Below are 25,367 nucleotides of genomic sequence, written 5' to 3' on the forward strand. Positions count from 1 at the left end.
TTTAATGGCTTGAACCAAGTGCATGCCGCACCCCATCAAGTACCTATTTAAAAAATTTTCGATTTATATTTTTTTTCCATTTTTACATTCGAGATTGTTATTTTTCAGGATTGAGCATTTTTGCAATATCTCTATCCTTTTAGTGGTAGTTCAAACGCGAATTTCATTATCACTAAAAATTTAGTGATAGTGGAAAAAAATTGCATTATCTCAATTTAGTAAAACCTGATACTGAACTAACCGCTTCGGTGAAATCAGGCCTTTACGGTGCAAAAAGCATTAATTTTAAACCTTTTGAAGATAAAAATTTTTTGTGAAGATGTTTAGTGACAGTGCAATTGTTTCACTATCACTAAAGGTTTAGTGACAGTGCATATTTTCTTTCACGTGTTTTAACTATCACTTAAGAGATAGTGATAGTGAAACGCTTATTGCACTAATTATATTATATATATATATTTTTTATCATTATTGCTTTATTTAATTACCTATCTTTTTGAAAATAATGATTACTATATCAACAATTTTCAATGTAAACAAAAATCATCTGAATTCTATTTAAAAAATCAGTAGCACTAACTCGAACTTAGTTCAAGTGGTTGGCAACACTAACTAGGAAATCGTCTGAATTACTAGTATCACTTTTCCGGAAAAGTAGTTCGTAATACATAATATGGATGAATATTTGTTTCTGTCATGCGCAACTAACCAAAAATTAAGTCATTATGCGTTCCTAAGTCATGTCCGACGGTGACTTTCCAAGTAACGTTGTGGCGGATGCATTTCAAGCGAAACATGCGCGTATTATTCCAGATTAAATGTGTTGAATAATATCAACATTTGAGGAGCTTGCTCTCCCCTATTTGGATTTTAATTAAGATCACTTCTGCTCAAAAAGTAGGTCCCTTCAATTTATCGAAAACAACCACTTGATTCCCTTTCATCAATTTGGTTTCAGAAAAAAACCACTCAACAATCAACTCAATTCACTGCGTTGTAAGCACCATCGAAAGCGCTATGGAAGAGAAGAAAGTATTTTCCGCATATTTCTTGACTAAAGCGGATTATAGTTGGAGATCTCAAGTAAATTTTATTTTTACTTATATGGCTTTCGTACCTGTATTTAAAATATAAAATTCTTCGTTTTAAAATTAAATTCATATTGCTTGTTAGTATTAATATTTACATACTAAGTATTTGCGATATCATAACGACTCTGTAAATTGTTCCTTGCATATTGCGTTAATACGAGGGGTGCCTTTTATATGTCGGGATTAGAGAACAAAAACAAATTTTAATCATCGAAATCACTTTATTGTTTTTCAAAATATTCTCCATGAAGATCTATACACTTTTGCATGCGTTTGAACCAATTGTCGAAGCACTTTTGCCACTCTGAATGAGGTACCTCCAAAACATGCATTCTGAATGCCGCAACCGCTTCTTCAGGTGTCGAAGTTTGTTTTTTACGTACGGGAATAAAAAGAAGTCATTCGGTGCCAGTCAGGACTATACGGCGGATGACCCATTAATTCGATGTTTTGGGTGCTCAAAAATGCAGTTGTTTGAGCCGATGTGAGAGCTCGCATTGTCCTGCTGAAGAGTGATCCGTCTTTGGCGATTGGTTTTCCTAATTTCTTGGAAGACAACTGGCAAACAAATGGTTGTGTACCACTCAGAATTTACTGTTCTGCGTTGTTCTAGTGGTACGGTTGCGACATGTCCAGTTTTTCCGAAAAAACAGGCGACCATTTGCTTGGAAGGGCTTCGTGCGCGAACAACTTTTGTTGGATTTGGCTCATCTTGAAACACCCATACAATCGACTGCTGTTTACTTTTGGGCTCATACGCGTAAATCTATGATTCATCACCTGTCACGATGTCATAGACGTGTTTCGAAGCCCCGTGAGCTTATTTTTTGAGCATTTCCTTCGACCAATCGACACGAGCCTTTTTTTGAGCGATTGACAAATTGTGTGGGATCCAACGCGAACAAATTTTTTTGACAGTCAAATGCTTATGTAATATTGAATGTATGCTGATCCCACTATCCCAATCTCACCATAGGTCACATGACGATCTTGCAATATGAGTTCGCGCACAGCATCAATGGTTTTCGGAACAACAACTGATTTTGGACGACCTTCACGAAATTCGTCTTGGAGTGAACTACGACCACGATTGAATTCACCATACCATCGATAAACCCTGGTCCTTGATGGAGCTTCATCGCCAAAAAATGAATTAAGTTCATCGATGCAATGTTGCTGAGTTAATCCACGCCGAAAGTTATAAAAAATAATCACACGAAAATGTTCACGATTTAATTCCATTTTTGGACCGAGATGAATCTTTTAAGTTACTGTAAACAACACAAATAGCGCTGGTATTTCAAAACGTTCTGAGTAGGTAAAAGCCAAAAAATGTCAAACTTTGCGATACAGCTGTCAGTTGCCAGATTGCAACACCAGGGTTGCCAAATCCCGACATATACAAGGCACCCCTCGTAAAGTACAAAAACAAAAGCACATAGAGAGCTTAAACTGATATTACGTAATTAAGAGGTCCCAGTGATCTAGAGCTCGGGTATTTTCAGGAATTTTTTTTTACAATAAAAAAAATGAAAAACTATTCTTAAATTTTTCAGAATTTTTATTTAACTTATTTTGGATACAAAAATTAAAAAAAAATATTTTTTTAATTTTAATAATTTTAAAAATATATTTTTTTAATTTTAATAATTTTAAAAATGGCGCGGAAGTTGACACTCTAAGAATAGGGTTCCTTTTTTCAGTTTTTAATAAAAAAAATATGAAAAAATTTAAATAATAATATGATTCTAGTACAGGCGATAGATATTGATGTTGTGAACAGCATATTAAAATTTCAGGCGATTCGAGTTAAAGAGTTTTTTTTTAACAACATCAGGCCAAAACAATTCGTTTCAAGATAAATAAGTTTAAAATTTGAGGTACAGGAGCGCGCGAACCGCTCTCTACCTAATTAATGGGCTGCAGAAGTTATAATATTGGGAATTTTCGCATGAAATTTTCACTGTATAATCTTAAGATACTATACTTTCGAAAACGAAAAATTTATTTTTTGAAATTTCTAGACCACCCTTAAGATACCATCGATAATTGCGAATTAGTATAAACAGAATGACGACGCTGAAAGAACCTCGTCGGGCGTAATTTCGCACTCACGAGCTTTGTCGAGAATAGATTTATTTTTAATTTTGCCGCTAAAAACGACGAGAAAATGAGCTCTCAGTGAACAAAGTAAACAAATTTCTTCGCAAACGTTGCTTTACTAGCAGAAATGCCTTATATACAATATTATAAATATGATATTGTATTTAAAACTTTGGTAGTTTGAATTAATCGTAAAATTTGGAGATTTATCTTTTCGCTCTGGCGCGAATTTCGTTTTGGTTTTGTTTAATTGAGCGAAATGTTGCGACAAATATCACCCAACGGCATTGGCCCGCTCGATGAAGTTCGCTCAGTGATTTGATTCTGTTTATACTATACACTGTTATACTTAATAGAAACTTGGTTGAGATTGACGGGAGGCAAGTTTCTTTGTCGTGTGCTTATATTTGTGTTAATTCCAATTAATTAGAGTCTAAAATATAAAATATACATATGTATAATGTGCAATGGATTTGTTTCAATTTTTTCTCTACCAGCTAATATGTACATATGTCGAACGCCGGCAACGTCGTGAATTTCTTCGAACGAACTTCTTCGTCGCTTTGGTTGTGTGCAATCTCATACACTGTAGTGTGATTTGTTTTTGACAGCGAACTTTTCTCCAACAAGATTCTGGTTACACTTCCCTAACAAACTGATAAGCCGTTTCGATGGCATATCCAGGTCACCGGATCCGACCCCTATGAACTTTTTTCTGTGCGAGTACCTCAAAAATAAATTCTACGAAACAAATCCAGCGACCATCTCAGCGAGTGGCGCGGAGTACAGAGGCTAGAGTCCAATATTGTATCCGACGCAACGGTCAATATTTAGAGAAATAAATTTTAATTCCTCATTCTACCACCGGACACCTTGTTAACTTGATTCTGTTTCGCCTTACAAAATTGATGATGAGTTCACAAATGTTACACGTTATGTATACGGCTATAAGGATATGACCACATCACCTTGTGGAGAACTAATCTTCGTGGATGCAGAATTTCTGATTATCTTGCGGCAGAAAATGCTATATTCATGTACAAACACATATATCATCATCATCAGGCAGAGTTTCAGCTCCTGGTGAGCTTTAGCTTCAGTCACAATTTTCTTCCAGGCGTCACGATTTTTGGCTGTTTCCCTCCAGTTGTTTACGTGCATCCCTTTCAGGTCAATGATGATTTAGTCTAGCCAGTGCACTTTTGGGCGTCCTCGAGCTTTAAAAACCAACGGATTATAAGTGGTCAAGGTTTTTTGCGGGCGGTCATTGTTCATGCGTTAAATTTGACCCAACCAACTTATGCTTTGTGATTTAATGTTTTTAATAACATCTGAATGACACAGCCCAGACCCAATCAGCGCAAAATATGCCATTTTGATACACCAATTATAGAACCACTGCTTTTTATTCATTATTTTATTTATTTTATTTATTTATTTTATTCAAGTTAATAATTTTTAAGTTAACCATCGAGAATGAGAATTTCCACAGTATTTTGTGTCTTAGAGCACCCTGACTTGGGCATCGACACAGATAGTGAGAGTCTGTTTCCTTAGATTCTTCTTGATTGCAGCTTCTACATGTATCGTTGTACAGCCACTCCACCTTCCTGTCATGTTCTCCCAAAGGCCAGTGGCAGATTATTGTTGACATAATTCCGAATATGTCGTCTCGTGGCTTTCTTAACAATTCGTCAGTTCTGGATTTGTAGAAATTGAACCACGATTGTTTAGTTATTTTGCATTATTTATTTTGTATCCGTGTTAGCACATCTATTAACGGCCAGCTTTTGGAATACAAAGAATTCCTGGAAGGTTTTATGCCATCCTTGACATTGTCCAAGTAGACAAATGTACAAAGTTACACGATAGAACAACGCGTTAAAATTATTGAAGCTTAAACATACTCCATATCGTTTAAATGTTCCACGGTAAGAGGGTTTCACATGATACCTCTTATTCGTCCGAAAATTCCAAGTCCCTATTCCTCATATTTAATCATATCAAGTATTTCTCGCTTTTCTTGGTACAATTAATCATCAATTTTATGTTTGAATAACTTCTTTATTGTATAAAAACTGATTTTGAGTAAAGGAAATCTTTATTTTGATCTTTACGCGCCAAAATTATAAATCTTCCGATACAGACTATATATACTAATATACTTACATTTAGAAATAACAATAACGAAAAAGAATCTAGCGCAAGAAGAGAAAAGCTTTGTTATTATTAAAGGCATAGAAAAAATCATGTCAAACGCAGCATCATCTCTTTGACGCATACGTTGACAGTATCAAATCAAAGGCTAACAAATTAGAATACTATAGATGCTCTCTTTATACTATATTTGATTATGAATTTTATTCACTGCAAATATTTTTTGTATGCTGCAAAACAGCGTCAAAGAAAGCATTAAAGTTTTTATTTATTATTTCGTTTGAGCGTTTTTATGTGGGATTTTTGATAGACACGAATGCTGAAATTCGCTCTTTTTGTACTCTGAAGTGTTTGCGTTGTGAAGCAAGAATTACAAATATAAATTATAAGTTAAAAAAATACCATGACAGCAAAGAGAGGAAGGCGCTCTTATGGGTATGAGTGTGCGAATGTGTTTGAATTAAAAACAAAAACAGGCATGGCAGCATAGAAAGTGCTCTTACCTATTTGTGTGTTGCGGTTGATCAATTCTTTTAAATGATTGTGTGTGTGTGTGTGTTAGATATGCATGAGTATGTCTATAGGATTTTAAAAGTACTGTAACTTTTTTCCTAAAAAACGCATGCAATTTTTTTCCGGAACGTACATTGCCGTGGTTCAAAGCTATTTATGCTAAAAATCTCATGAAAATCGGCCCATCCGTTTTACGTGTAACTTATTTAACCTACTATGTAATTCGGTATAGAATTATCATGAACGTTCCAGGTGAGTTGTGTACAAAGTTTGTTTGATGCAATATTCTGCATTGAAAATACTGTTTTGTAAAATTCTACTTGATAAAATTATTTGTTGCGAAATGATGTATTTCAAAATTCTGGATCGCAAAATTAAAACTATACTATTAACCCTTTGCGGCCGTATGAAATTTGGAGATGGGTGTCGTACTGGTCGAAATTAATTTCTGTTGAAAGAAGAAACAGAAACAAGATTTATTAATTATAAACATTAAATAAATACAGTATAAAATAAGTATGGTTCTTTGCTATGGTGGCTGAGAGTAGACATACGACCGCAAAGGGTTAAAACAACTAGTGCTAATTCCAAAAGCGGATCAATTCACAAAAAATTTAATTGTATGCTAATTTCTCTTGTATCTAATATCATAATTCTTTATTATAAGAGATATGTGCATACGTTGAGTTTTTAATGAATACTAATTTTTTTCCTAAAAACATAACAGATACATGTTTTTGCAATACTTAACTATGGCTCAAAATAAAATTGTGAGCAGAATTTTACAATAAATTTAGAATCAGAAATTAAATTCAGAATTAGAAATTTATTATGGGATATTAATTCTAAATTATTTTGTCAGAAATTTGTCAGAAGTACAGAATTATGATTCAAAGTAATTTAGGCGTTTATTTTGAGTTTATTTCACATTTTTTCTGGAATTATAACCTAAAAAATGTTTTTAATGCAGAATTTAGGACCGTTCCCCCTCGAGGTAAAGGGTGTTTTTTAAGAGATTGAGAACTTAAAATGATAATTCGAATGAGCAATACGGGAAAATCGCATGACCTTTATTTTTTATTATGATATAGCCGCCGCGGCTACGGGACATAGTCCATTAGATCAGTCCAATTTCAAGACCGCAAGTTTGCTTGAATATTGCAATAAATCGATTTTAAGCGCGCTGTATGGCCAGTTGAGCCGTCTTGTTCCAACCAAATATCGTCGATGTTTAGCTGATTAATTTTTGGAAATAAAAATTCAGTCAGCATGGCTCGAAAGCGCTCGCCATTCCACGTAACCTCAGCTTCTTCCCCATTTCGATAGAAATAAGAGCCTATGATTCCGCCAGTGCTCTATGAAATTTGCGAACAGATATTTTTTTTTTGTTTATTTTTTTTTTCAAAATAAATTTCTACAACTTAGAAGAATTTTTCTGGCATTAAACGATTCATGATGACTTGTCAAACCTTACTGAACAGAAATGTCAAGACAGTTTTCCATTCTCAGTCGCCAGACCATAGATATCGATATCGAAATTTCTCATGAAGCTAAAAAGACTCTTGATTTTATCGGAAAAAGTTTGTGGAAGCTCCTTGGCTTTATATATATTTTAAAAATCTTTGCTTCGTTCTAATTGCGAGTACCTCGAATCGGGGAATGGTACAATGGATTCAACGCTTAGTGTTTCAACAATCGTAAAACTAAAACCGAGACTGAGAAAACGTGAAGCTATTTATTGTTTATAAAAAAAATATTTATCGGTGAGAAAAAATCTTCAATCAATTACTAAAAACCATATATTTAAGAAGCTCGTGTTAAAATTTGAGACTAATCGGCTTAACCGTTTTCGAGTAATGTTGGTCACCGACTTTAAAAACACCATTTTGAGAAAAACGCGTTTAAAGTTTGAAAAGCACTTTACATAGGATAAAAATTCTCTGAAACGCTTTTTCAAATTCGCGAGTAACTTTGAAATATTCACCAAAACGATATTAAATTGTGTGTATCTTAAATATATGTACATTAAGAAAAAATATCGATTTTTTGAAAACTCCAACTGTATATAACCTCTTCATGGCCTTCGAATAATGCGAAGTTCTATTTGACAGCGCTTTGACGGCATTTGAGATTTAATTTTCTAGCGTCGCTGCGGATATTTTGAACCTTTTTTTTCATTTTCCAAAGTTAATTGTAAATTTTAGGTGAAATAATTCAATAATTTATTTTCAGCGTCTCTGTTTTCTTATAAATTATTCTGAAAGCGTCTAAATATACCTTTTGGTCATATAAGCTTTCAAAGTAAATCAAAACAAAGCAAGCTTTTATTGTACCTACACCCTAAGAGTTTTTATGTTAAAGCACTAACTTAAAATAGTGCTAACAGATTTTCCAATCATGACAAATGCAGTTACACTAAATTCAATATTCGAAAAAAGATGTTTACTTAATTATAAATTTATATTAAACACAAGTATGTAAAAATTTAAAAATTGCATTTACGTTTGTCTTTTCAGCTACTATACCCAAATGCGGAGGCTGTCATGAACTTATATTAGACCGATTTATATTGAAAGTGTTGGAGCGAACATGGCATGCGAAATGTTTGCAATGCAGCGAATGTCATACCCAACTAAACGATAAATGCTTCTCCCGAAATGGTCAGCTTTTCTGCAAAGAGGACTTTTTTAAGTAAGTTAAGCTACAAAACTACTATTTAAGAATAAGTACCGCGTAAATTAAGCAGAGAAAATATGTATGCATGTTTTAGTTTTTTGTTTTGCTTGTTGGACTTAAAAAGATGGAAAAACTCAATGCGAAATTTGAAAAAGGTGCAGGAGTAAAAAATAGAAGCAACGCTTTGACTGTTTTGAGGTTATATTTTATTCCTATAAAATCAGGTCATAAGAAAATTTATAGAATCCAAAATAAACATGGCATTTAAAGACTTACCAAAGTTAAGGGGTTACATACGTCCAACACCGCCAAAAATTCGCTAAAAAAAACTGTTTTTAGAAGGGATAACAATAGAAGATGCTTTCCATTTCAATTCAACCGGGCTATTCGGGACATGTTCTTCGATTTCGATGTAACTCAAATATGTTGCTCTCGGTTGAATTGAAATGGAAAGCATCAGAAATAAATATAAAAAAGTTTTATACATTGTTTACTAGTACTGAAACCTTATAAAAAAATGTATTTTAACTTTTCTTTACAAAACTTAGTAATGAAAAATTACGTGAAAGTACAATGAAAAAAAGTTGCTCCACGTTCTGCATCATTTCTCCTTGAAATGTTGATGGCACTGTAATAAGTAAAAAAATTCTTCTAAAATAAAGTTGTAGTTTTTTGAATCTCGAAAAAATTTGCAATTTATGGCATTTATAAAAAGTATGCGTTTTACGTCATAAATGACACACTTTAATTATGTTTATAAAATTAAAAAAAAAATATATCAAAAATCAAATCTATAAAGAAAACATTTTCGAGTATTTAAAAACAAATCGCATCAAAAAATATTAAAAACTTGTATCATGCAGACCGCGCCGGAAAAAGTAGTTTCGAGAAAAACGAATTTAAAGTTTGAAGTACAATTGAAGTACTAGTTAATGGCCTGTAGAAGCTATAATATTGGGAATTTCTTAATGTACTATACTTTCGAAATATCGAAAAAAATCGATTTCTTGAAAATTCTGGACGTATGTAACCCCTTAAATTGAAATACTTGTTCAATAAATTTCTTATGAAAAACTCCTGTGGATAACCCCATAAATCGATCTGGCCAAGAGTTGTCATTCCAGCACCATTCCCCAAACATTTAAGGAGGTCTTATGCTGTTACAATAATAATAACAAAAACCAAAAAAACGGGAGTCGCTACACAAACTGAAGGATCTTTCGGGATAGAAATTAACTGATACTGTTTCAAGATTTAAAAAAATCGGAAGCTTATTTGAAGGAGATGTACTAGATTTGGAAAAATAAATAATAATTGTTAAATTTATAAATTGAAATCTTTCAATTTGATCACGATGTAGGTAGGTTGAAAAAAGACTTGCTCACCACTTTACAATATCTTTTAAAGCCTAAAGACTAGTACTAACTGCAGAGCAGTGAAATTTCGTCAGGCACATGCATTTGACTTGCTGTGAAATGTTGCTAGCAACATTGAACGTCAAATGAAAAGAAACGTCAAATTTATGAGCATCGCCCCAGAAGCAGGTGGCCAATTTTGGTAGGAAAAGTTTTGTTTTTTACTCATTTTCTTCGGAGTATGTGAATTCAAGCACTTCAATCGCAAACGATTTGCCAGTTTTCGTACAATTTCAAATGACATGTGCATTTTAAATAGATGTGAAAAAAATTTTGTTGGCATATTGCGCGGTGTTTTCAGGACTGAAGTGAGTATTATTCTGCCATGAGATACATAAGAAATTTCACGCATATTTCACGGCATAGCAATTTATATGAATTGCGAAAGCGTCATGTTACGTGAAATGCGAATTTAGTACTTAAGGCATCACAAGTAAAGGACAAGCAAATTATTAAATATTGGGGTAGGAGAGAGCAAATCGACAAGATTTGTGAAATTTTCGGCAATATGCCAAATAAAAATTGGCTAACGGCAAATCAATTTCCTACAAAATCATGACTTCTATGGTATTCAATAGAATTTTCGATTATTTTGTATATTTAATTAAACCCATGTCATGATTATTTGCAGTTCTTTATTCAATTCCACCCACATTTCATAAAAACTGGAATAGGGGGTGCTATACATAAACTTCTATCGATGATATAAAAAGTGTATTATGATATTTTTTTTTTTTTTCAAATTGGAAAAATTTGTTCAAACTTGCTTCTTAGCAAACCGTTATATACTACATTAGGGGTCATAAATCAATGCTCCTAATATTTTTAAATATTATTTTGGGGGAAAAAAATCTATTATTTTTACGGTAGATGGCTTAGTGATCGATATCTCGTAAAGTATCGATCAAACAATTTAGAGTTTACGCTCGTTGTCATGTTGACATTTCGCACTAATCAAATCTTTTGCTGTTTTTTGTTTTTCCATTCAGTTGTGAGTTACAGGGTGTTAGGTTGGGTTAGATTAGGTTTTGTGCTCACAAATTAGGTTTAGAATAGCCAACACACTTAGACCATGTAGGTCTGTTGTGGGACCACTCTGTAACACGGGAACCTTAGTGTTTAATCATCATGATATCATAGAACCATTTAGAAGCGTAGGATAGGTTTTATACCAACACCGAAAAGTTCCGTAAGAGAGTCAGGGTCCGGCACTCGAAGTGTAACCAACTTCCGACTGCTCGAGCAGCTAGTGCACGGAAGCATTTTGACGAGAGTAAACGCGAAAAAAAATCAGTAATGGATTTGAAACGTGATAGTGTGATTGCATTATATCTGGCTGGAAAATCACAACCAGCGATTGTTTGTGAGCTCGAGCACCTTAAAGTAAATAAAGTTTTTGTTTATCGCATCATTACTCGCTACAATGATACTGATAGCATCGCGAAACGTCATGGAGGTGGTCATCAAAAGACTGCAACGTCACGTGAAATGGTTCAAAAAAAGGCCAAAAGACTCATGATCTCATACCAAAGCAACAAGTCAGACTTGAGAGAGCGATGTAGTTACTTCGCTTAACCGAAAGTGGTCAATTTCCGAACATTGTGTTTTCTGTCGAGTAAATTTTTCAAATTGAATAATTCATAAACTCCCAAAACGGTAGGGCTTATTTGACCGACCGTTCATACGAGAATTTGAGTCATCGATTGGCCACCAGGAGGCAGCAGCCGCTACAGGTAATGGTTTGAGCCGCTGTAAACGCAGATGAGCGCTCTCCAATCATTTTCATCTTACCTGGCGTCAAAGTAAATGCGAAATATTATCGGGAAAGTATTCTGGAGGTTGCTTTGAAGCCGTGGGCAGACAAACATTTTGGTGGCAAACCATGGACGTTTCAACAGGACTCTGCACCGTCTCACAAAGCTCGAGTGAACCAAGAATGGCTAAAACACAACGTTTCGAACTTCATAACGTCCACACAATGGCTCTCAAATTCACCAGACGCAAATCCGATGGATTATTCTCTTCGGGCCATTTTGGAGAGCAAGGTCCGAACTAAAAGATTCACCAGTCTCGAGGCGCTGAAAAAAGACATTATCCGCGAGTGGGCCAAAATACCTGTAAGTCACATTCGGGCAGCTTGCGATTCGTTTCTAGACCGTCTAAAGACCATAGTCAAGGCAAAGGTGGTCATATCGAGCAAAAGTAAATTGATTCTTAATTCTGTATTAAAGTAATTTTCCTAACTAAATTTATTGGGCTTTTAATTGGTTACACTCTTAACCTGTAATATTTTCCTAACATCGTTGCTCTACTCGCTAAGACTGGACAATTACAGAGGAAGTATTCTACTGTTTCTTCGTCTTCCTCGTCTCTACAACTTCTGCCTTATTCATGAGAAAATTCTCCTAATTCTTCTTACTGTTTTATAAAATCAAGTATACGCAATGGATACCTCTGCTTACGTTACCCCTTTGAATTGTTGAGAAAATGAAAAACTGAGTATGCAGCATCACTAATTATATAAAATTTATATTTTTACGTGCAAATGAAATGTTTCGAGGATAAAAAAAAATATTTACTGTCACATAGTGTTATATATCAAAGATGAAGCCTGCAAAACTTTATTTGTTCATTAATATCCCTTTTGTCCCCTTCAAAGTAATCCCCATGAGATATTATGCACTTGTGCCAACGTTTTTTCCAATCTTCGAAGCACGTCAAAAAATCATTTTGTTTATCTTGTTCAGCTCCTCCTTCGATGTCGTCTTTATCTCATCAATCTTTTCATGGGCCTCTTCAATTTCGGGAACAAGAAAAAGTCACAGGGGGCCATATCTGAGGAATACGGTGGCTGTGGCATCATTAGTGTGTTGTTTTTGGCCAAAAATTCGCACACAAGCAACGATGTGTGAGCAGGGGTGTTATCGTGATGCAAGAGCCAATTTTTGTTCTTCCACAAATCCGGGAGTTTCCGGTGGATTGTTTCGCGCAATTTGCGCATAACTTGCAGGTAATATTCCTATTGACCTTTTTACCCTGTGACAAGAACTCATGATGCACAACGCCCCTGCAATCGAAGAAAACGGTAAGCAAAACTTTTACATTCGACCGAACTTGGCGCGCTTTTTTCGGTCTTGGTTCGTGCGGCAGCTTCCATTGAGATGATTGAGCTTTGGTTTCCACGTCATAACCATAGCAGGTATATACCTATGAAGTGAGACTTTCAGCTATTAGTCCATACATGTCGCTAGGAGTATTTTTAAACATTCCCAAATGTCTTGTTTTTTCGTCTGTCATCTATTAACAATATTCAGTTCATTGTTTGTTACGTTTCATACGACAATGCATTTTTGTCGCTCTTAAAAATGTCGAGTTTCGTGCCTTCAAACTACGATTTGCCGACATCGTTGATGTTCTGTTATCAATTGAAGAAAAACGCTTCTCCCGGTTCAGAAGGAAGTCTTTTTTGCATCGAATCATTACGGCTGATGAAAAATGAATGTATTTCTCCAATCCCAAGCGTAAATGATCGTATGGTCCGCCCGGCCACAAGTTAAAAACAACGGCCCAACCAAATCGCTTAGGGGGCAAGGCAATGCTGTGTGTTTTCTGAGATCAGCGTGGTATGATTTAGGACGAGCTAATAAAACTAGGTGAAACAGTTGACGGTGCACGCTACCAACGACAATTGGCCGATTTGAACAGCGCTATACACCGAAAACGCCCAGAATGTGCCCATCGGCGTCACAAAGTAATTTTTCTCGATGACAATGCACCGCCACATAGAACAAGAGCGACCCTTGGTACATTTTGTACCACCGATAAAGGTTGCTTTGGTCCAAAGTAGCTTCTCCGTATGACACAGCCAACATTCGGAATGCATCCGCACACTTAATTTCGTTTTTCGCACAAAATTTGATACAGCCGAAACACGTGCAAGCAAAGCAACTGTCAACAATTAATTAAACATTCAAAAGGGCCGAACTCGTCGGCATGGGTGAGAGACATGAGTACCAACATATCGCCACAAAAAAATTGAGATTCGAATATACGTGACCTGCAAAAATTCAAAATTTGCGATACTTTTTGAACACACCTCGTACATTAACATCACTTTTCCATAAAACTGATTCAGCTTCACCGAACGATAAGTTCGGCTTTGTCTTGCTTTAGAGAGATATATTTTTAGACCTTGTCCAACAAAGTTGTCAAAGTTTTTAACTTCGGTATACTGTTGCACCCATTTATTTATAAATGTCTTCGACTTCTTCAAATATTTTGCTGCAGATACACGTGGGATAGGGTGTACACATAGGAGTAGTGTTTCAATTCGTTTTCCATGCGCGGAACTCAACACGTATTGCGAAAAGCGCCTATTTAGAAGGATTGAAATTTATTTTATAACGGAATCCTAAGTTCGAATTTCATCGGTCATGCACAGACTGTATCTATATATATATACTATTCGTTATTGTTACTGTTATTTTAACAGCATAAACATGTTGCAGTTATAGTTTTTGGCCGGATACAAATTCGACTTGTTCCGATGTGGTAGAATCACCTCCCGTGTCAACGTGTACATCTTCGCTTTCAGCTTGTGAGGTCTGTCTTGATACACAGCTTCATGCAACGAGCCAAATTCCAGAAACCGTACTCGGAGATTTATATCCTATCTTTTCGACGTCACATACCCGAAAGAATTCGAACTTAGACGTTTAATTATAATGAATTTGACAGTATTAATTTTTAACTAACGTATATTAATTTTAGAATTTTGTTCATTTTATTTTACAGCCTATTGTTTTCTTGTTATTATATTCTCAATTCTCCTAAATGTTTATATCAACCTAACTTTTCATTTTTGTTTATAATAGTTCGCTATTTTGACATCTTCCACGCGGTTCTGAGAAGGAGATCAGCTAAATTCGTCTCAGTTTTCCACTTTAATCTACGTATTATTAGCTTTCATTCAAGATTCTAATAGTACATTTCCACGGCAGCATCATCTGTAATTCGCTCTCCAATTACGAACGTAATTCTCATAAAAAATTTTGAGAGCAATTTACCTCATTGGTTTTGCATTGAGAATCAACCAAATACCCAGGTTTTTTGGGGCAAAAACTAAATACTCACAAAGGCAGTGAATAACCCCGATTATTGCGCGCTAGACCCATTTTAAACGCGTCGTTACCAGAAGACCAAATGTGGCTTCTGGTCCTAAGATATATTTTTCTGACTCTTTACATATTCATAACTCCCTTCTTTTGATTTTTCGCAGGAACATCAAGTTTTTCACATTAGTGTGTTCTTGAGAAATAGTATCATCCGATCTGTGGGTAACCTGCATCATATTTGAAAATACTGTAAGGTCTTGTTTTATGTGGTGGATACATATAAAAAAATGGCATCAAAAAGGCTTCACTTGCCTTGAAAAAGTAATGATACGTTCCGTAATTTTCTAAAATCGCATAAAACCAAAACAACGAGTTAAAATTAACTTAAAACCGCATAAAAAAGTTTGCAGAAATGAAAAGAAATAAGCTGCTTAATAAATTATTTTCCAATTCATTTTTTTATTGAAAAATAATGTAGTTTTACATTTTTAATCATATCGTTCACTATTTACGAAGTGGTTCCAAATCACGTCATCGTCAGAAGAGACTGTTTCTGCAATAGATATTTGCGGAAAAGGTGATGGGTTAATGGATGAATGAGTGAAAAATAGTGTGAACTTTTTGCGTTCCACGATTTCTGAAGACTGTCTATGCACGGGCTTCAAAATCGCATAAAACGAAACCTTACAGTACACGCTCGGTAGTGGTAGCTCTCTAATAGATGCTTACAATTGCTAAAAATAATAATAAAATAACGCCTTTTTCTCTAATCCTCATCATTCTCTCCCTAGCTAATTCGTCATCTCTCTCTAATGGCCAGAAACTGAGAAGAATGAGATGTTTATTGATTAACCCGCCGACCTTGAGCTCAGCTTACAAAGTTTGGCCATATTAAATGATCCATATTTGGCTATCTTTTTGTGCCTCTCTTGAAATGGTTTCTTAGTAGTTTCTTTTATTTAAAGACATATTCGGGTTAAATACGATACGTTTGCGTTGCGTTACATTGCTGAAGTCTCCAAAGAAAGCTTTCTGCAAAACTCATCGGCGACCTTGTTACGGGGGATATTTCAATGTAGCACTGAAGTCTATTAAGAACTATATCAGAAACACTTCACCAAAAAATTTTTTACATCGAAGATCTCGAGTCATTTTCAGTACACAATATTGCAGAGAACAGCACTCAGTTTACTTCTTAACTTCCATGGTATTGTCAGTACAGTTACCAAACATCACTTAGAGTATTGTTCATTTATGTTTTTAAAAAAACAGAAGCAATTTATTTACCGCAAACCACAATAAGTAGCACTAATTAAAACTTCTGCTTTTCCAATGTTCGGGCCTACTAGACGATATGGAACAAAGTGTTCCGCATGTGATATGGGAATTCCGCCAACGCAAGTGGTTCGGAGAGCGCAAGACAACGTCTATCACCTACAATGTTTTCTATGTACAATATGCTCTCGAACACTAAACACCGGTGATGAGTTCTACCTTATGGAAGATAGGAAGCTTATATGTAAGCGTGATTATGAAGAGGCGAAGGCGAAAGGTGGGTGTGTGCTCAATAAACTTAGTATAAAAAAATTACTAAAATATGTTTTAACTCAATTTTGCTTTCTTTATTGCAGGACTCTACCTGGATGGCTCATTGGATGGCGATCAACCCAATAAACGACCTCGTACAACAATAACGGCAAAACAATTAGAAACGCTGAAAACAGCCTACAATAATAGTCCTAAGCCTGCACGACATGTACGAGAGCAACTATCACAAGATACTGGACTGGACATGCGAGTCGTCCAAGTTTGGTTTCAAAATAGGTATGCACGCACAGTTAGATTAGGAAATGCTATGAGTATGCCAGAACCTATACTACCACTCGTAGAAAGTATTCTAATATTCAGTACTCGTGCATGTGGAGAACTAATAATAAATGCTCATCAGTAGATAATAAATTTGTGGTTGTTTGATCGTGTCTAGGCAACTTGTTCCTTCTCTCAAATTCACTTAAGTTAGGTTAGATTGAACTGGTTGAATTGCAGTCACGCGTAGATCGTTTGGATCCATAGCTATACCAAATGGAGTTTATTAATTAGGCGTTTTGAAATAATCCACCCGCATGTTGATGTTTCTATTGCGAATTTGAAAAGACATTTCAACTCCACTTGGAAGGCACTGAATTATTTGGCAGGCAGCTTGGCTGCCTTATGGGACATTGTCATCAGAAAGTTGGATCCTTCTGCACCTTACATTAGGACGGGCATAGCGAAAGGACTTTTCTATTCAAGTACCTACTTAATCCAAAATAGCACTTGTTGGTAAAAAAGATTATCCATTGGATTTCAAGGCTGACATTGTTAACGGTGCTATCAATATCATCGGCAGACGCCAACAATTATACGCTCTTATAAAAAATTATGTTCTGTGGGTCGCATGTTCTTTTCCAGCTTCAGGTTAAAGAAGTCACGACAGGGAGTTACTCTGTTAGAAACCTCATTTGGTTTCAAACGACTCGGAGAGTTCCTTCCCAATTCTGATGGCGCTACTGGAATTGAGTAACGTCATTTTGCATAGCCGTATTAGTTTTGCGAGAATACCAAATTCTGGCATCGTAGCATATAGGCAATTCCTTTTCGTGCTGTCGAATGCAGCTTTAAAAGCGACAAAAAGATTCAAATTCCATTCCTCAACCCCAAAAACGTATCCTTACCAACCTTACTCCCGCACAATAACCAGCGCATTCTTTGCATTGCGGCTGCTAAAACAAGCAAAAAACAAAGAAAAACACACAGTTACACATTGCATCAGTGGCGCCAACAAGAGGAAGCGGGCGACTGCGGTAATAGCGCAGACACACGGAATTTAGCGAAGTCCTCTGTGAGACACAGATATGGCACTCCAAGCAGTAAGAAAGCGTTGTTCTTAAGCAACGACAGGTGGCATTCCCACTACTTAGGACTGGTAGCGGCAATCTAATCACCTACCGTGTCAGAAATCAAAATAGATTAACAAAACTAACGCAAGACTGAGTCTTGTCGAGGTCCTATGCTCCCGAGAGGAGAAAAAAAAATCTAAGTCAGAAACTTAATGAAAATGCTGTCTGAGATTTCTCAAACTTGCATAACTTTAGTTTCATCTGAAGCTGATGTATGTTCATAGTACGATCGTTTCCATATATTGGAATTCCTTAGTATAAGCGATCAAATAGCGATTTTTCGTTGAAAAAAGACTTATGGAGATGAAAAATCAAATTTAACTCTATTCCTGAGATGCTGAAGCTTCTTACTTATTCATCAAAAATACTTGTCTGCATTAAAAACTTTTCTCCTATGTGTTATACATTTTTTTTACTTGGATTATACAAATGTACTTAAAAAAAATTATCTCATTAGGAGAGCGAAGGAGAAACGACTGAAGAAAGATGCTGGCCGAACACGATGGAGTCAATATTTTAGATCAATGAAGGGAAGCTGCTCTCCGCGAACGGAAAAATTCCTCGACAAGGACGAGTTAAAAGTAGACTACGACAGTTTTAGTCATCAAGGTTAGTATTTAAATATATTCACATTTATACCAAATAGTTCTATATAACACAATTGTTGATACGTTAAAATTAATTGGCTCTTTTTCGCAGATTTAAGTAACGATAGCTACAGTACGGTCAATCTAGGTTTAGATGAAGGTGCTTCACCACATAGTATAAGAGGATCATATTTGCACGGTAGTTCCAGTCCACCGCAATACCCAACTAGTCGATCACCACCGCCGGTGGGGCACAACCACTCGTTTGGTTCATATCCCGATAACATCGTTTATACAAATATAGGTAAAAAAAATTTTAATATACTGTGCGAATCCATGTCAGTGATCCAAGCATTTTGGGCATTGTGTAAATTTTTCTAAAAAGAAGTAAACTGGACAAAATATATTTTTTCGAAAAAACATTCCCGCCATCGAAGTTTTTCTTAGCTTGTTATTAAAAGCTGAAACTGTGGTCAGGAGTCCCTGAAAATGTCATAATGAGATTCTCATTACTTTTCGAGTTATATTCAAATGCGTACGTAATCAATTAAAAGTAAATAAAAAAAACTATATAGGTAAATGTTAAAAAGAACCGAAAATATTTCACTTTAAAAAACTCTATACCACAATTTCGACATTGATTAAATCTCAAAATTATTAAATTTTTTTCAAAATTGTATCAATCTACTTTGTATTAAACGCAAGCTTTCCAAATAAATCAATTTTGAAAGGAATTGACGACAATGCCCAAATACTTGGATCACTTGACATAGAATCGCTCTAATGTAATATATTTTTTTCCTAGTTCCTCCTCTCGGGAGCATAGGGCCTCGACAAGACTCAGTCTTGCGTTAGTTTCGTTAATCTGTTTTCGATTTATAACAGTGGAGGTGATTAGCCTACATATCACCTTTTTAACAGTAAATCATCTTCATGAATTTCTTAACATGTTGCTTTCATTTCTTTGTGTACGGATACTTTTTCTGGCAAGTGTATTTAGTTAGAACAAGAACTGCTACATATTTCTCAATAAATTTCGATTTTTTTCGTAGTTCTTTGAACATTTTTAAATAGACAAAATCCAGCAAGAAGCTGAAAATATAACTTCAAATCGCGGTTTATTTATATTACTGTCGCCGAAAAAAAAACAGAAAAGAATGAAAACTTATTATTTGCGTACAATTACGTTTGTGTATGTAGACACAGCTGAACAGAATGTTCTATTCATTTCACGTCACAGGCTGAATGAAAATAATTCATTAGGAGATTGGACACCTACAAGTTACTACATATCGCGTAGCACTTTTTTTCCAAGATCCAAGTAGGCGTTCTGATAAAGACTGCCTCTTCTCCTCTCCAAGCTCACCAGTTTTGGAGCCAGAATCATGCCATCGGCTCACCTTCTAAATAGATTTGTTTTTCTTGTTCACTCCTCTCGGGAGCATAGGGCCTCGAACAGACTTGTCTTGCGTTGGTTTCGTTAATGTAAAGCATTTTTTAATAAGAGGTATTATTTTGACATTCAAAGAAAAATGCTATTTTTTAATATAAATGTTCGTTTATTTATGTTTATTTTATTATAAAGAGGAAGGTATGCCGTTAATAGTGGAAAATAACATCAGGCAAATGACCACCGCGACCACGCTTACAGACCATCAATTTTCCATACCCGAATTGCAAGGTGGCTCCCTATATCCTCGATAGCCTCACGAATTCCATCATTGAGATCTTGAATCGGCCCTGTGCTGTTGGCGTAGACCTTCTCTTTCACATGGAACCAAAGAAAAAAATCTCAAGGTGTTAAATCACAAGATATCGGTGGTCAATTGTGATCACCTCTTCGAGAGATAACACGGTCCGGAAACTTTTCCCGTAAAGGATCAATGGTTTCGTCTTGTTGAAAATAAACGTTATCCAGATCAATACCATCCAAGTTCTGTTGTTGCTTAGGAACAACGCCTTCTTAATACATGGAGCGCTATCTGTGTTTCACATTTTTCTGCCAGAAGGATCGCACAGATGGTTGAGGACTTCGCTAAATTTGGTGTGTCTGCGCTCTTACTGCGGTTGGCCGCTTCCTCTTGCTGGTGCCACTGATGCAATGTGTAACTAAGTTTTTGGGTTTGAGGAGTGAGAATTTTTTTTTTTTTTTGAAAAAGTAGGTAAATTTAGAAAAGTGCGAGGACCGAGCTTTACATGGGATTCGAACCCACAACCTCCGGTGACAATAAGTTGCCAATTTTCCGCTCTTTCTACCATTTTTTCCATGATGTCGTCTGCTCTTAAGGGACCCAGACTGCCTTTGACAACTTTGCGATCTAATTGTCATATTCACATTATAATAATGAGTGATCTGCATCGTCAATAGGTCCATCTCCGTTGATGCATTCAGTGGTTTCCGTTTCCATTTTTTGTTTAGATACTTTCGAAAACACCCATGCCCAGATAGCATCTGAAGACCACCTCTCCGAACTGTCTGTCATACCATTGATCTATGTTTGGTATAAATCTCGCCATCCATCTGCCTTTCGTCTCTGACTCCCAGCGCTCTTGCAATTTTTATAGTGCGTGTGCTTTAATTTGTTGTTTTGCGCAATTAGTACGGGCGCATGTGTGGTCCACTATGGCGTTTGTGGTGCCTTTTTATATATTATAACTTAATTTTGGTTGTATTGACTTGCTTAAGTTGAGTTTACATAGACTATAACTAGCAAACCAAACCATAAATTGTTGCCGCTTTCAAAACAAAGTACATATGTACGTGAAAAGCAGCAGAATAGATAAAAGAGCGAGTGAAATTCGTCTTCCGGTTGCTTGGTTGGTTGGTTTAAGTGTTGATTGACACCATAAATTAGCGCTTAGGCACCATTTTGTTGCCACACCTTCGTTACCAACAAGTTACACGGGTAATCCCTACACGACTATAGCCAGTCTGTGCGATTAAAAAACCGTATAAGGTTGTTTAAGTCTATACCAGCGGCTTGTCAAGGGTAAGGGTTAACAACCTTGCCTTCCATAGGACAGAACATTCACAGAGAAAGTGGAAGATGTTGACGTTTGTTTGTGGCTGTAACATGCGTTAAGGTGATCCGTGTTCATGAAACTTGAGCTCTGCTCTTTGCGTCTTTGGCGTCCTAGACAAATTCGGTGGCACTTCGAAACAATACATCAGAAAAAAAAACCATCAGGAAAAGATAGTTTCATAAAAAATGTAATCATCTAACCATCACTAAACGGCAAAACCTAAAAGACCCATTACTTTACCATTTTTTGAGGCTCAGCTTAACGTTCCTGTGATTAAGCTACATTTTTTTCCGAATAACTCACTTTCTGCCTTATTTTCCCCTCGAAACTTGTAACCATCGTTCATAACGCTAACAAAGCCACAGCTTTCGAATTTTGTGCATTGTCCGTTAGGTATCCATATGGCGAGGCTTCGAATCGCTCAAATCCTTTCTGCAGTAGCTGTCTGGAAGATTAGGTGAAATCATCTCAGCAGCTTCTCCTCAGATATATTGCTCCCGCCGGGCTCGTATTCAGACATCTTGGTTTTCACTTTTTAGCTACACTTGCGGATAGGACATGTTTAAATTTCACACATCTGGTGAATTTTATCAGCAACTTCAAGTGGTTAGCCAACGTTTGGGTGTCATCCTTCTCTAATGACTTCCCCTCTATTATGTTTTGTCTTCTCCCTGTGTTTTCCTCTGTATGGTATCATAATAAACGAATTTGATTGTTTGTTCAAGATGGATCTTACATAAAACAGCCATTTAACCTAACCTAACCTAAATTAACGCATAAGCAAGATTCGACACATTTATTAAAACCGCATTCTGCATTATAAAAATGTACATCTATATACGTCGTCGCCAGATTCAAAATCAAACAATTTTCTGTCAAAAAAGTTGGCTGTCCGACATTTTCTATAATTGCGCTTCTGGCAAATTTAAAACACCAATTTTAAACGTATTTCAGTCGGCTCTCATTTCGAGTCTCCACTTGTTTATAAAGTAATTAATTGAAAACATATATTTCTTTCATTTTATATAAAATTACGCTCTTACTCCAGAGCTCATCTCATAACAGACTGTTACCAAAACTCACAAACGTCAACTAGCTGGAAAGAAAAGAAATATTTATTGCTTCCTATTTACAACTTCCCTGCTCGCCAAGTGGGGGAATATATGAAAGCAACAACAATTTAGCACTGATCAAGCGACCTTGTTTATAGCCGCTTAGCACACAAGCGACAAGTATAAGAGATATTTTTTTATTATATAATATTTTGAATGCTTCCATTGCGCTGGTTTGAAGAACAATGCAGTTTGAGCAATTTGTGATGAAAAGCAAGACGCTTGTTTTTCGACCGTACTATGGCGGCATCAAACCATTTTGCGCACTTGCAGACGAGACGCTCTGAAAACTTATGCTATTACACAACAGTTCGCCAAAATCATTTTGATTGCAGTGAAAGTTTTAGTTTTATTCACTAATCGTTACTAAGATGCCGGTAGTGTTCCCCAATAATCCTTTCAACCGGTTTTAGCAATTTATATGTTTCACATCGATCACACAAAATTTAAAGCGTGACTAGGATGAATATCGAAGTCAGTGTTACGGGTTGACTGGATTTAACATATGATTTTCTACTTTTAGGGCGCCAGTAACGATACAATACAAAAAAGTAATGCGTTTCAATGTGACCCTGTAAATACAAATGTTGATATAGTTCGAGCTAAAAATTTTTTTTACACTTCGAAAGAATGCACAAGACGATTCCATACAAGGTGATAACAGCAGTAGAAAACCAAAGTTTATATGTATTTTCTTTTTGCAATATTGTGAGAGTAATTTTGACTGTTCCGTTATGGGGGTTTGGCCAGGATTGGCCAAGGATAATAGATTTCCAGGTTTGCTATTTAACTATGGTGAAAAAAAGGAACTTTCGCTACCACGTCACTTGGGAGATTCTGCAGCCGAATTCTGCACGATCATTTCACTTGTATTCACTCACTCGTCCAATCAGGTGTGTTTTTGACGGCAACGAAGTGTCATTGGTTGATTTATTCCGTATATCATCCCAAGTGCCACCAGTCCATCAGCTGATTCAGTCAAATTCGGTCAAAGCCGAATAACGGTCTGTTGTGGAGCTCACCTTCTCAATTATTTTCACCATGCTCACACGTATTCACACACTCGACCAATCAGTCGTTGTTCAAATAGCAACGAACCAACATAAGACCAATACCGTCTCAGTTTTTCCGTAAGGAAACCTTTGTCATGACCCCGGTTACGCCAGTACATCAGTTGATTCTTTCAAATTCGCTCAGAGTCGGTTAACGCTTTGATCTTAAATGCCTATTCTTACGCTCATCCATTCTTACTCTCATCGGTGGAGAGAATGCGTCTATCATCATTTTGTCGTAAATATATCACCAACACAGTCTTAGTTTTTACGTAAACAAACAGCTGTGATCACCTCAGCCACTCAATTGATTCTTTCAAGTTCGCTGAAAGCAGGCCACTCCTTTTGATTTTTTTTTCACCATGCAATATTTATTAGTAAAAACACACCTTGTCACACAATAAATAATTATAAATAATACATAAATTATTTTTATTTTCAGATCATAGTACATCATCGAATAATGTATCTGCGGCGAAAACACATCGAGTACATGGTAGCGCAGTTTCGGATTTGAGCAATGATTCTAGTCCAGAGCAGGGCTATCCTGACTTTCCACCAAGTCCTGACTCCTGGCTGGGCGACTCAGGGAACACTTCGAATCCGAATTCGCAAACACCGGGCGTTCATTACTGATACTCGTACACACGCATATTGCTTAAGTATTTGCAAATGCGCAATTACTCTTATTGGCGCGCCAAACAGAATGATCATCAATTCAAATTCACACACAAAATCCTATAACATTAAATAATACTTGCTATTACATTAATTAAAATATTGTATGTATTTGAATTATCAAATTTTGCGGCGCAAATTTAAAATTATTTATTTAAAGATTTTTAAAATTTATATTTATAAATATAGACGTTTTTGTATGTACATAAATAATGAATCAAAAATATATAAATTGCTCAAAACGCCGTACTTAATTTAAAAATATTTGATGTTAATTTTTTTTTGATAAAATATCAATAGAATACCATTTATTTATAAATTCCAAGGAAAATGTGTTACAATTTGTTCGAAACAATAAAAAAAAACCAATTGGTATATGTAAATATTGTATATATAAGTAAACATTAGGTATTCATGTAAAATAGAAAGCATTTAAACATAATGAGAATAGACAAATTATTTATTAAACATATGCTTTATACAAACTAGTAAATATCATTTACGAGAAAGTGATGTCATGTTTATATCTACATGATTACCTAAAAACTATTTGACACACAAAAATAAAAAATAAAAACTGTTAAGAATAATAACTTGTTTTTTGTTTCTTGCCTTAAAGGGAGAATAATGGAGGAAGATTTGTTTATATTTTACATAAGTAGTCATAGGTTTTCCTATGGTTTCTAGAAGTACAAAAATACTGAAAATCATACAGCAAACTTGGTTAGGCAATATTTTTTATGAAATAATAGTACAAGGTTCTGGCAATTTTAAATAAGGGTGGGGTTAAGATAGTAGCATACGCCGATGACGTGGTCCTAATGGTATCGGGATCGTTTCCCTTAATCATGGCCGAGATTTTGTAAAGGTTACTGTTTGCATTCAGTCGCTAGGCTTCCAGTTGCG

The 25,367-nt window shown here is 35.6% G+C and overlaps 1 protein-coding gene across 1 annotated transcript in view; it reads left to right on the plus strand.

Moving 5' to 3' along the window:
* LOC129248069 (LIM/homeobox protein Lhx3) overlaps positions 1 to 24,635 on the plus strand; it is a 31,386-nt gene extending 6,751 nt beyond the window's left edge. Inside the window, exons 2-7 of the mRNA XM_054887500.1 lie at positions 8,381 to 8,555; positions 16,419 to 16,621; positions 16,701 to 16,893; positions 18,466 to 18,617; positions 18,708 to 18,899; positions 24,226 to 24,635. Of these exons, the coding sequence (XP_054743475.1) occupies positions 8,381 to 8,555; positions 16,419 to 16,621; positions 16,701 to 16,893; positions 18,466 to 18,617; positions 18,708 to 18,899; positions 24,226 to 24,419 (1,109 nt within the window). The 3' untranslated portion in view covers positions 24,420 to 24,635. The remainder of the gene's footprint in view (positions 1 to 8,380; positions 8,556 to 16,418; positions 16,622 to 16,700; positions 16,894 to 18,465; positions 18,618 to 18,707; positions 18,900 to 24,225) is intronic.
* The last annotated feature ends 732 nt before the right edge of the window (positions 24,636 to 25,367 follow it).

This window comes from Anastrepha obliqua, chromosome 5 (genome assembly GCF_027943255.1).
Source record: "Anastrepha obliqua isolate idAnaObli1 chromosome 5, idAnaObli1_1.0, whole genome shotgun sequence".
In the NCBI taxonomy this organism is placed as follows: Eukaryota; Metazoa; Arthropoda; class Insecta; order Diptera; family Tephritidae; genus Anastrepha; species Anastrepha obliqua.